Here is a 14223-nt window from a genome sequence, read left to right as displayed (position 1 = left end):
TGCAAAGAAGACGTTCAGAGACAGACTGCATAACCGAATGACAGAGGAGTCAGAAATGTGACTTTCATCCGCATCAGGTCTTTGTGATGTCATAAAGCAAAGAATGACAAAAGCTATATAGTTTTAAGGACAACAAAGGGCTGCATGGAGGAGCAGGACAGGAGCGAAATGGAAGTTGCAGTAGAACAAACAAAACGTGATGGAGAGAAATGAGGTGGTGCCTCAAAGGAGGAGAAACAGTAAAAGAGCACAGAGATGAGAGAAAAGACAGGAGAAAAGCGAAAAAAAAAATATATAAAACATGATTCTGACAATCCTCTATTTCTGTCAGGGAGACTGAAAGTTTAAAAAACAAAATCACATAAAAGACTGAGAAATGTGTATATAATAGGAAGCAGTGGGAAAGAAAGGAATGGAAAGAAAAGGAAAAAGAGGCAAGGAAAGAAAAGGAGAGGGGAAAAAGGCAAGGAAAAAAAGGAAACTAGAGCACTGCGCTCATAGAGCGCAAACCTCTGCCAACACAAGTTTCCAATTCTAAACATTTTTCCTTGGAAAAAAATTTCAAGGTTAAACTCCTGTTAGAAATTACTTTTCATGAGCTAAATTAGATGTCATCAAATGTATTTATTTAGATGATGCACTTGAATCAAAGGGTTTTTTGTTTTTTATTTTTTTATGGTGGCAGCTTTTTTTTTCCCCAACTTTTTCGCCTTCTGAATTCTTTTTCAAATAAAGCTTTACTAAACTCTAAATAACTTTTTAATGATATGAGATAGAAACTTACTTTTTTGCTGAAAAGTTAACTCCACAGACTTTCGAGCCAGCCATGGGCCATCTTTGTACTCCTCATAGAAGCTGTGTGATGACATGTGCAATGTGAGTGTCCAATCGGAATTGGTTCACCGTCACATGGTTTTCCAAAATCCAAGAGCAGATTTACCTCGTGAAAGATCGTTTTCAGGAGTGATATGTTACTAGTTGGTTCAAACAGAGAGTGTGTAACTATCAGGATTGCTCCACTAGTTTGCATGTGAATGTTACTGGATAACTCTGTTGCTTTCTCAGCGTAAAGCACTTGTTTATCATATCAATGGAGCGAGGGGGAGGGCCGCTCCTCAGACTGTAAAGAGCCAAAGTGGGCCAAAGTGTGAATGAAAGCTGCTTTAGGAGCAGCATAAAACACTCCAAAACACAGTAGAAGTTTGTGATGTAACCTTTGTGTAATAGCAGACAGAAATTGCTTTGAGATGAAGACAAAAAAAACGCATAGACCATTTTGTGTATATTGTTCAAAATGTGCATTTGTGTTTATTGTTTGAACCTTTTTGTTGTACAGTCTTTCACACAAGACCTCAAAAGTGTTAAAACAGTTATTTATTATAGTTTGCTGTATGTTTTGAATAAATGTGTGTGGAAAATTATTTTTCGCTTTACTTTTTCCTTTCTTATTTCTGATGGTAACCTTTATTACACTTATAAAACACAACAAAAGCATATATATTATGAAAGCACAGGTTGTCCTGAAAAAAAGAGACATAAATCTTGATTGTGGGATGCAGAGAGAGCTGCTAACAGCAATAATAAAACATTTATGCCAGGCAAGTGAACTGTCCAAAAAATGCCCTCGGACCCCAGAGGGTTAATTGGAATAAGCGGTTGAAGATGAGTGAGTGGTTTTCACAGAACATTGGTTATCTCAGCTATCCACAATTTGTCACTGCTTTTTGGCACTTTGTTTCCGACTAATAACTGGAAGATAGACAAACCGGCATAAAATTGGAACCTCCATCCAATTTTGATGGTGTAGGTAAATCCATAACAGAAAAATGAGAGTGATTGAGGCACTTTTGACTGAGATATAATGCAAAATGTACACCAAATGGGATTTTCAATGTTAAATTCAAATACCCACAAAATCCACAATCCGGATCAGATCCAGATCAAACTTTGTCAGGCGATAGTGAGTGCCAGTTTGCACCTCACTTTCAAATATGAGAGTGACTGGGGCACATTTAATTAAGATATAATATACATTAAATGTGGTTTTCAATGTTAAATTTAAATGGCCACAAAATCTTCAATCTAGATCAGATCCGGATCAAACGTTGTCAATAAAGGATATTACCCTACATAACGCTCTCAAATATGAAAGAAATCTGATCTTTTTTGACAGAGTTGAATTTTTGAAAATTTATTCGTTAAAGGATTTTCCAAGATTTTTCCTGACTTTGACCTTTGACCTAGAAAACTGAATCAGTTCTTGCCTATCAGCATATGAATCCTCTGTAAAAACCATCATCTCCCTCAACAGCAAAAAAGATAGTGGAGACAGAGAGAGGGAGAGACAGAGAGAGGGAGAGAGAGAGAGAGAGCGAGAGAAATGTGAATAATTACATTAAAAATGAGAAAGGAGAATAGAAATCCGGTGAAAATGCACAAGAGAGATTGATAGATGGACTGATCTGACGAGACAAGGCAGGAAAGTGTGAGAGGAAAAAGTCAAAACCGTGTGGAGAATGACAGGATGTGGAGACGAGAGGACAGAAAGAGAGAGAGAGGGATGTGCAAGATAGAGTGGGTGTTTGTGAAGGCGTCAAACAAGGCTGGCCAGGGAGAAGCAGGGGGGCGAAGGAGTGAAGTATTGCCTCTGCGACGGAGGAAACAAAACACACACACACACACACGTTGTTCCTGAGGGCTATGGTGGTCTTTTTTTCCCATGGGCCCTGAATACATCATTAATACATGCACAGAGGATGTGCACCCTACGAGTGCTGACAATGAGGCTTCATGAAGCGCCTGTCAGCTGCGCTCACATCATCACCTCCTCCTCCTCATGCACAAGAGGAAAAACACATGAAGAACTGCAGTTCATGCTTGATGCCACTGGGGGCCGCCAGTCAGCAGGCAGCATTTTGATTGTTCTTTTTTCATTATAATATAATAATATAATATAGCCGCTTATTGTCATTGTACATTCAGACAACGAAATTTGTCCGCTGCATTTAACCCATTGTAATAACAGTTACACACAATCCAACCACTGGGAGCAGTGGGCAGCCACAGTCCGGCACCCGGGGACCAACTCCTGATGTAGAGACGCTGCCTTGATCGGGGCAGAGAAAGGAGCAGACCCAAGAAAGCATAGAACAAAATGCATAGAACACTGCCATCTACTGGATGGGAGCGTGAACATCGACCAACGTGTGATCATTGGTCACTATTCGTTGTGCTGAATCACACTTCACAAACAGAATTTTCAGTTTTGCAAATGCCTTTAACAAATGAAAAAAATGACATATTTACAAATACACATTTTGTATCACCAGTTATCCATCTTCATAATGAAGTGGTATAGAGGAGGATTTTCTTAAAAAGAAGACCTTAAAATTTAGCTACAAATTGCCAGAAGGTACATCTGAGATGCAAGCCTGGATTTGATCTGTTTTGGTGAAAGAAAATCCTTCTCTGCTCTACTCCACTATGAAGCTAAGAGTAGTGATGCAAAATGCAAAGTTTGCACTGTGCACAATTTCTCCAGTCAGTCACATAAGCCCATAACTTCTCCTGAGTTGTCTGGGTGTCTTGGTGGCTTTCCTCACTTTTCTCCTTCTAGCACAGTCACTCAGTTTTTGAGAGCTGTCTACTCCATGCAGATTTACCATAGAGTGCCATATTGTTTGTATTTCTTTGTAATTAATGTAAATAAAGTCCGAAACATATTTAGTGGCAGCTTTACCATCAGAGAGCCTCGTCCAAAACTACCACAAAAGACTCCAAGCTGTCGTTGATGTTAAAGGGGCAACACATGGTATTAAGAAAAGGAGTATGTAAACTTTTGATCGGGGTCATTTGGATAGTTTCTATTGTCATTATGATTTCAAAAGAGGAAACAGCTGTTTGACAGAAAAAATGGCTTCACCCAACCACTAACCATGAGTGAAACAAAGTTTTTGTGTTATTCATATTCTCTGAAAAATGGCCAAAAAAAACTAAACTTCTGCCAGGGTATGTAAACTTTTGAGCACAACTGTATGTAAACACACAAGGTACAAGAGTGTCAAAATAAAACAGGAAGGTGAGCCACTGAAAGAAATAAACAGGTGTCACAATAAGATGACATGGAATAATGTGAGATAAACAGTCAGTAATAAAACAAGAGGGAGCAACATACATTAGGAGACATGAAGCAACAATCACCACAAGATAAACACAGTGAAAGTAAAAGAGAAGAACATGATAACAGGAAACAAAACAGAGATTTAGCTCAAACTGATGCATCGAAAATGAACCAACAGACAGACAACAAAGAATAAACCAAGATAATAGAACCATTAGAATATAAAAAAGTAAGACCCTTAGGCTGCTCCCTTGTTTGCACTCGGGGTCGCCACAGCAAATCCAAGGTGGATCTGCATGTTGAATTGGCACAAGTTTTACACCGGATGCCCTTCCTAATGCAACTCCACATTACATGGAGAAATGTGGCAGGGGTGGGAACCCGGAACCTTCTAAAATGAAACCAAGTGCATTAACCACTTGGTCACCACCCCTGGTAGAACCATTAGAATATAACAAATCTAAATAAAGGCATTACAGGGGACAAAAGTTGAATGACTATAAAATAAATCCAAGACAGAGAATACCCCAAAGTGACACCAGGGGGAGCAGAAGACCAACCATAGAACAGATTTTTCAAGAGGTGAGGATGGACCGGTGTTTTGACTGGGTGACTGCCATCCAGGACCCCAAACAGTTCTTTGGTGTGGTGGCTGAGGCACTGTATGGCACCAGGGCCTGCTCCCAGAACTGACAAAATAGGTGCTGTAGAAAATAGGGGGCGCTATAGGACAGCATCAGTCAGAGAATAGTGTTGAAGTGAGAAACAGAGACTAAAAATAATGTTTGAATGAAAAATGTTCATTTTCTGGTGGGACTACTGAAAATGTTTCAGATTTGGGCTGAGGGGGGGCTGCAGCCTCTTTAAGCCACAATACACCCGAGAGCCACCAGTGGCTATACAGAACAAATCCAACCATACACCCTCAGGAGAAACATTCTGCAGGTGCGCGTAAGGTACATCCTCTCTGAGTGCACTTCTACTTTACGGAGAAGAGTGTTTGTGTCAGAAATGTTTAAAACGTGTCTGTGTGACAGCAGCTGAAGAGGAATTATGCAGCAGGGAGGAAGCAGAGCCAGCCTGGTTAATATTTGCCATGGCAGCTAGCGGATGGGAAACAATTCAATTCCACGTAGGAGCCTTTATTTAAACAGACTTGTAAATTAGATTCAAACGGCTGCTGCTCGCTCCGATCGGCTGCAGATTTCTGCTTATTCTGTTTGTTTTTCCCCCATCAGGCTGATTATCCCGTCCTCGTGAGAATTTCAACAAATGCAGGAGGAACGTGCATGTGCACGTGCGAGTGTGCACGGCAGATAAGCAGGACCTCTGTATTCTACAATCACACCTGCCCACACAGTCACGTGCACACAGACTGTAATAAATAATCACTGGAATATTCGTGCACGGCTCCATATTGATTTGTACAATGATTTTTAGAACACAGAATTTTTGTAGTTGAATCAGCAGTGCATTTTTATGGTGTCCTTACTGAGCTTTATTTTAATCTGTTCATGCCCTTTATATGGCTAATAATTCAATTAACTGATTAACTGAAGAATTAATCAGCAAAATAAGTATTCAACAACAAAAAATACCAGCTATCATCTGTTTACAGCATCTTAAATTTGATCATTTTCTGCCTCTCTTTCTTTGTGAATATAATAAACTGAAAAGTATCGATTTTTGAACATGGATGACGCAATATGTTAGAGATATAGTGGTCAAGTGCTGCCAGAAGGTGGCAGTGTAGGCTGTGTCTGCTAAGAAAAAGCTGTAGGATGGACAGTGGCAGCGCCAGGAAATTTTTGTTGGGGGGGGGCTGGGGTAAAAGTTGGAGGGGCTCCACAAAATGTTGTCGAAATGAACAATATATAGTAAATTGCTTTATAAATACCAAGGTATATATTTTAGTCACCCGTGCTCCTCTAAAATGTGGTATCAATGCACACACACACATCACTTAGAATGATTGCCGAACAACGATATACAGCTTCTGTATATTCTGTGTTAGTGCGCGGCTGCGGCCGACGTGCTTGATGAATCCCTGCGCAAAAAGCAATTCCCAGATAATTGTGATATATTCCTGTGAGATAATAAGTATATCTCATCTAAATCAATGCTAAAATTTACCAGTAATAAAATTATAAAGATAAGTGAAGTTTTAAGAGTGGCCGTAATAAATATTTAGGAAACCTAAATTTTTGGAGTATGGAGTTAAATTTGTCTCATTAATGCTTGCAAATGCACAGAGGGTGATTTACAAATATCCTTTGATTTGTACACGTGGTTTGTGATCCATAAACACAAATTTCTGATTTGTAACTTGTGTGTGGGTTTGTACAAATAAATGTTTATTTGCAAAATTGAAAATTCTGTTTGTGAAGGGTGATTCAGCATTGGTGGATCACCGAACACACACATTCATCACTTTGTTCAGTTACACAATATTGAGACATTCGCAGCGTAAAACTGCAGTTGAGATCCACAAATATATCAGTCGCTATTCACATTATTGGCAGAATTATTGGGGGAGCTGAGGGGGCTTAAGCCCCCCCCCCCAAGCTCCTCCTTGGCGCCGCCACTGAGGATGGAGTTTGTCCACCGCATATGATTACTGAGCAAAGTCCCTAACCCGACAACCGGGCCGGCTATGAATTGGGACGGATACTGGCCTCCATTTTGGCGTGAGATTTCCCACTCCTAAACAACCAATAGGAGAGCAGCGCTAGCGCCACATCAACGTACGGCTGAAGCATGGACTGACATCAGTGTCTCGGCCAATAACCAATCACAGGCTAGTATCTGGCCCAATTCAGGGCCGGTTGTCGGGCTACAAAGTCCCATGCAAAACAATTTCACGTAATTTCAACACATTTTCCCATTAATGAATCTTATCTTTGGCTGCTTTCAGTGATGCCGGTATTTGGTTAGACTCTTTCTCTCCGATTGTTCTGTCTGAGTTATTTTCATTAGTTACTTCATCCAAACCATCAACATGTTTATTAGACCCCATTCCTACCAGGCTGCTCAAGGAAGCCCTACCATTATTTAATGCTTCGATCTTAAATATGATCAATCTATCTTTGTTAGTTGGCTATGTACCACAGGCTTTTAAGGTGGCAGTAATTAAACCATTACTTAAAAAGCCATCACTTGACCCAGCTATCTTAGCTAATTATAGGCCAATCTCCAACCTTCCTTTTCTCTCAAAAATTCTTGAAAGGGTAGTTGTAAAACAGCTAACTGATCATCTGCAGAGGAATGGTCTATTTGAAGAGTTTCAGTCAGGTTTTAGAATTCATCATAGTACAGAAACAGCATTAGTGAAGGTTACAAATGATCTTCTTATGGCCTCGGACAGTGGACTCATCTCTGTGCTTGTTCTGTTAGACCTCAGTGCTGCTTTTGATACTGTTGATCATAAAATTTTATTACAGAGATTAGAGCATGCCATAGGTATTAAAGGCACTGCGCTGCGGTGGTTTGAATCATATTTGTCTAATAGATTACAATTTGTTCATGTAAATGGGGAATCTTCTTCACAGACTAAAGTTAATTATGGAGTTCCACAAGGTTCTGTGCTAGGACCAATTTTATTCACTTTATATATGCTTCCCTTAGGCAGTATTATTAGACGGTATTGCTTAAATTTTCATTGTTACGCAGATGATACCCAGCTTTATCTATCCATGAAGCCAGACGACACACACCAATTAGCTAAACTGCAGGATTGTCTTACAGACATAAAGACATGGATGACCTCTAATTTCCTGCTTTTAAACTCAGATAAAACTGAAGTTATTGTACTTGGCCCCACAAATCTTAGAAACATGGTGTCTAACCAGATCCTTACTCTGGATGGCATTACCCTGACCTCTAGTAATACTGTGAGAAATCTTGGAGTCATTTTTGATCAGGATATGTCATTCAAAGCGCATATTAAACAAATATGTAGGACTGCTTTTTTGCATTTACGCAATATCTCTAAAATCAGAAAGGTCTTGTCTCAGAGTGATGCTGAAAAACTAATTCATGCATTTATTTCCTCTAGGCTGGACTATTGTAATTCATTATTATCAGGTTGTCCTAAAAGTTCCCTAAAAAGCCTTCAGTTAATTCAAAATGCTGCAGCTAGAGTGCTGACGGGGACTAGAAGGAGAGAGCATATCTCACCCATATTGGCCTCTCTTCATTGGCTTCCTGTTAATTCTAGAATAGAATTTAAAATTCTTCTTCTTACTTATAAGGTTTTGAATAATCAGGTCCCATCTTATCTTAGGGACCTCGTAGTACCATATCACCCCAATAGAGCGCTTCGCTCTCAGACTGCAGGCTTACTTGTAGTTCCTAGGGTTTGTAAGAGTAGAATGGGAGGCAGAGCCTTCAGCTTTCAGGCTCCTCTCCTGTGGAACCAGCTCCCAATTCAGATCAGGGAGACAGACACCCTCTCTACTTTTAAGATTAGGCTTAAAACTTTCCTTTTTGCTAAAGCTTATAGTTAGGGCTGGATCAGGTGACCCTGAACCATCCCTTAGTTATGCTGCTATAGACGTAGACTGCTGGGGGGTTCCCATGATGCACTGTTTCTTTCTCTTTTTGCTCTGTATGCACCACTCTGCATTTAATCATTAGTGATCGATCTCTGCTCCCCTCCACAGCATGTCTTTTTCCTGGTTCTCTCCCTCAGCCCCAACCAGTCCCAGCAGAAGACTGCCCCTCCCTGAGCCTGGTTCTGCTGGAGGTTTCTTCCTGTTAAAAGGGAGTTTTTCCTTCCCACTGTAGCCAAGTGCTTGCTCACAGGGGGTCGTTTTGACCGTTGGGGTTTTACATCATTATTGTATGGCCTTGCCTTACAATATAAAGCGCCTTGGGGCAACTGTTTGTTGTGATTTGGCGCTATATAAAAAAAAAATTGATTGATTGATTGATAATGCAAAACAAATGTGTTAACGCAGTTCAGTCGATTTCCTGATTTTGGTATGGAGTTGAGTTTGTGTTCTTTTATAATAATTTTCTATTCTGAGTCGTTGCTGTTTCATAAAACAAAATCGCACTAACCACCACCCCTGCCTCCAAATCATGACTAAGTATTATCTAAAAAAAAAAGGGGGGGGGGGGGAACACAACAAAACAAAAACAGCAAGTTAATAACAAAGAGAAATTTAAACATTAAATGAAAATGTAGAGCTGCAGAATGACATTTTCATCACAATGTAACACTACATTTATTGCATGTTAACTATGCTATTATTATTGTCATATTTTATATACTGCGTATACATACAGAGTATATACGTATATAGAGAGTATAAGTCACAACTGTTAAAAAAGGCCTCTTGAAGAGGAAAAAACCCATATATAAGTTGCACTGGAGTCTAAGTAGTACTGGAGTATAAAGTGACCTCCAAAGGTACTGGGCCCGTTGGTATTTCACATAATCAAATTTGTTTATGCCATTTCAAATATATAAAGTAAATCAGACATTTAGATATAAAAATGTACAAAATGATCTTCCTTCCACTCAAACTCAAATCAAATCTTCTACTTGACATTATTTACATCAGTTATGAAGAAATACAAACAGTATGGCACGCTATGGTAAATCTGTGTGGAGTGGACAGTTCTCAAAAACTGAGTGACTGTGCAAGAAGGAGAAGAGTGAGGAAAGGGCCTCCCAAACTAGCAAAAGAAAAAAGAAAAAAAAACGTGAGATATAAGTGGACAGGTGAGGTGTGCGTTCAATCTGGTCCCACTCTGACCAGAACAGGACCATATGTACACTGACAGTCTTCAATTAACACTGTCAGTGTACATATGGTCTGGTCTACTCTGCTATCATAGTGTTTCAAACATTTCAAAACAGTGAATAGCTTCCTGAAGCAATTGTTTCAGTATGTGTTTGTTTTTATTTTGGTTTTGTTGTTGTTGTTGTTGTTTGGTATTTTTAAACAGTACATTGCTTTTTCAACTAATGAAGGCCCCTGTTTTCTAGGTGTTGCTATCATAGTGTTTCAAAGATTTCAAAACAGTGAGTCATCTCCTGAAACAATTGTTTCCTTATTTATTTACCTGTTTGTTTTTATTTATTTTTAAGCATTTTTTATGCAGTAGTTTGTTTTCTGAACTAATGAAGGCCCCTGTCTTCTAGGTGTTGCTATCATAGTGTTTCAAACATTTCAAAGCAGTGAACCATTTTCTTGAAGCAATTGTTTCATTATTTGTTTGTTTATTTTTGTTTATTTTCAATCTTTTTAGACAGTAGATTTTTTTCTGAACTAATGAAGGCCCCCTGTCTTCTAGGTGTTGCTTTCAAAGTGTTTCAAACATTTCAAGACAGTGAATCGTTTTCTGAAGCAGTTGATTCATTATTTGTTTGTTTTTGTTTTTTGTTTTTTGGGCATTTTTAAACAGTAGATTGTTTTCGCAACTAATGAAGGCCCCCTGTCTTCTAGGTGTTGCTATCATAGTGTTTCAAACATTTCAAAACAGTGAATCGTTTTCTGAAGCAATTGATTCATTACTTGGTTACTTGATTTTGTTTATTTTTAAGCTTTTTTTATTTTAATTTATTATATAGTAGAGAAGTTTGAATCTTCGACTGGACTGGGTTGCTTAACATCCTCGCGTCAAGCAACCCAGTCCAGTCGAAGATTCAAGCTTCTCTACTATGGAAACCACCCGGACAACTGAGAGCCTTCACAGAAAAAATTGAATTTATTAGACACCCATGCATAACAGAAATTCACTCATATACTAACAGCCAAACTCATAAGAGAAAAGTCAAAGGTGAAAAGAAATATGAAAGAATAAACAAAATACATGGTGCCTAAAGGCGTAATCAGAAGGAACACTTATCAATGCCTAAACCCCTGTATGAAGTTTTTAAACAGTAGATTGTTTTCTAAACTAATAAAGACCCCATCTTCACGGTGTTCCTATCATAGTGTTTCAAACATTTCAAAACACTGAATCACTTTCTGAAGCAACTGTTTCAATTGATGTTTCAAGCGTATTATATTGGGGAGGTGATGGTCTAGTGGTTAAGTGTTGGGCTTGAGACCAAGGGATCCTTATTTCAAATACCAGCCTGACTGGAAAATCACTAAGGGCCCTTTGGCAAGGTCCTCAATCCCCAAGTTGCTCCCGGTGTGTAGTGAGTACCTTGTATGGCAGCACCCTCACATCAGGGTGAATGTGAGGCATTATTGTAAAGCGCTTTGAGCATCTGATGCAGAGGGAAAAGCGCTATGTAAACGCAGTCCATTTACCATTTATTTATTTACCATTTAGTATTTCAAGTACCCCTGCGACCAGATACTGGATGAAGATGAGTATTTCGAGTACTTTGTAATAGCATGTCATATTCACAAGCAACTGATTCACTCAATATTTTTAACCTTTTGAAACAGTAAATCATTTTAAAAGCAATTTCTTTGCGTTTTGCGCTTTTTGAAAACTGACAGGTTTTCTTGATTTATACGGAATTTTTGAAACAGGTGTTTCATTTGCTTTTTCTTGTCTGAATCATCTTGAGGCGGAATTGTTTCATTTGAAATTTCAAGCTTATTGTAAGAATTATTCACATTTTCTTGTGCTTTTTCATTTTAAACCTTTCAAAGCAGCAAATCATCTGCTGAAACTTTATTTTTTCATTTGGTGCTTCGACCATTTGGTTGAGAGCATCAAAAAGCTGAGCTTCTGGGGAAGGTGGGGGTTCAAATCTGTGGAAAGTCAAGTGTGATGGTCCCACGCACGCTCCCACGCACGCACTCACCCTTCATCTCGCAGCAGTGTTTGGGGCTCCGCTGGTCGGCTTTGATTGGCAGCTGGAGGAGAGACTTCAGGTTGGTCATGGAGGTCAGGTGTTCGCCCTGGGGGCCGCTTCCAGCCGGGTTCCCGGCCCCGAACTGCGGGCTGGTGGCCCCGGCGGGGAGTTCCGGCGGCAAGAGTTGCGTGAGAGGCCTCGACATAACTTCTGTGCGTGCGTGAGGGTTGGAGGGGGGAGTTCAGGGTGGAGGAGGAGGGAGAGCGAGCAGCACACTGCAAGTTCAAGATCAAATTAATCCACGCGGTCGATGATTGACAGGCGCGCCGCCGAAAGGTGCGCGCGGACAGGTGAGGTGTGCGTTCAATATGTCCACCTGGTGACCCGCCGCGCCGCCCGCCCCATGAAGAAAATATTCAAGAATTAAAAGAGGGGATTTATCTCCAAAATGGCACCATGTTGGGTCCAGTTCATCCTCCAGGAGGCTCCCAAACTCAGCTCGGCCCAATCCTGGAAGTCTCTCTGGAGTTCTGCGAGCAATAACGGTGCTAGGTCCGGTCCGGTGAGGTCCGGTGAGGTCCGTCGTTGGTCGTGAATATTAACTCCGGAGGGAAGTGAGACTGAAATTAAAACCGAAATAAAACCCGAGTACAGGCGGCGGGAAAATCTTCAAAAGAAAAATATAAAAACAGAAGAAATGACAACAAAAATATTAAGAATAAATATGATCGACAAAAGGAACAAAAAATGTAAGATGAGGAACAAAAAATAATAATATCCAAATACTATGAGAGACAGATAGATGGAGGAGATGGCTCTTATTTTCCCCTCTCTCTCTCCCTCCCTCCCTCTCTCTTTTCTCACGCGCACACTTCTCTATTTTCGACTTCTCTCTCTCTCTCTCTCTCTGTCAGCTGGAACCAACACGAGCCGTTCGTGTGACGTCACTGCTCACGGGGAAGGCGCAAGGGGGCGTGCATCATTTGCATGCGGAGGCCACGCCCCTTCACAGTCTCTCGTAAACGCCTCCTCCTCTGCCCTAAGTGCACTGATGGTGCGTTCACTGTTCCTCCAAAAGCTGGTAAATATGATATCCAGTCATGTCTTGCCTTAAAGTTGAAATAACGCATTTAAACAGGGTACTAATTTAAATATATTGTTCAAATTCAGCAATGTGCGTGCAGATAAGCAGATGACACCCGTTTGAGTTAGTTGAGATTTTTTTTTTAATGAATCAACTATTCAACAAGTTTTCATCAAATTAAACATGTCACAAAAAGCTTCTGTTGTTTTTGTCTATTTGTTAATTGTGTTCGACATTGTTCCACCAAAGATGATGTTTTTACCTGCATATGCTTTTGCTTTTTAACATGGTTACTCAAAATGTATATATTCTGGTAAAATATGAGAAGCTTTAGTCCAAGCTAAAACAGAAACCATTACACCATGGGCAGTATGCAAGGTTGGGTAGGATTACTTTGAAATGTAATCCAAAAGTAATCAGATTACAAGTAATCCAAATGTATGTACATACATACATGTAATCCACATGTATTCTTTCAAAGTAATCCTACCCAACCTTGGCGGTATGTTGGCTTAGTGGTTAGCACTGATGCTTCACAGCAAAAAGGTTGTGTGATTGCTTCCTAGCCGTTCTGTGTGGAGTCTGCATGCTCTCCCCATATCTGTGTGGGTTTCCTCCGAGCACCCCGCTTTCCTCCCACAATCAAAAACATGTTTATTTGGGGTCTGCTTCTTTCTTTGCCCTTGAAGGCAACAGCTCCACATCTGGAATTGGTCCCTGGTTGCAAGACTGTGGCTTCCCACTGCTCCTAGTGGTTGGATTGTGTCTAACTGTAATTAGGATGAGTTAAAAGCAGAGGACGAATTTAATTTTATATATATATATATTCAATGATAATAAAAGGCTTTACTATTATTGTTTTTATCAAATTGGAGTAGGGCAGAAAATGTTAGGTGGTGGCCAAGTGGTTAGTGTGTTTGGTTTTAGTGCGGAAGGTTCCCGGTTCAAACCCCACCACTGCCACATTTCTGCATGTAATGTGAGGTTGCGTCAGGAAGGACATCTGGTGTAAAAGTTGTGCCAAATCATCATGCAGATCATCCTTGTATCTGCTGTGGCGACCCTAAGTGAAAACAAGGCACATCTGTCGGGACTTACTAATAGAAAGGATACATTAATTCAATTGAACTGCAAAAAGTTTGATGAAAAGATTGGGTATGAATAAAGATAACAGGAATAGCTGCTGTCCTGTCAGCTGTTACCGTCTGTACAGGGTTGCAACAGCCAATCCACACTGGTATTTGGCATAAA

General features: G+C 40.1%; 1 protein-coding gene across 1 annotated transcript in view; it reads right to left on the bottom strand.

Annotated features, from left to right (window-relative positions):
- The window catches only part of LOC117501460 (D site-binding protein-like), a 72831-nt gene extending 59930 nt beyond the window's left edge, over positions 1-12901 (bottom strand). Inside the window, exon 1 of the mRNA XM_034160362.1 lies at positions 11898-12901. Within this exon, the coding sequence (XP_034016253.1) occupies positions 11898-12093 (196 nt within the window). The 5' untranslated portion in view covers positions 12094-12901. The remainder of the gene's footprint in view (positions 1-11897) is intronic.
- Positions 12902-14223: the final 1322 nt, after the last annotated feature.

The sequence above is a fragment of the Thalassophryne amazonica genome, chromosome 20, assembly GCF_902500255.1.
Source record: "Thalassophryne amazonica chromosome 20, fThaAma1.1, whole genome shotgun sequence".
NCBI classification, from domain to species: domain Eukaryota; kingdom Metazoa; phylum Chordata; class Actinopteri; order Batrachoidiformes; family Batrachoididae; genus Thalassophryne; species Thalassophryne amazonica.
This window is presented reverse-complemented; position numbering and strand designations above follow the sequence as displayed.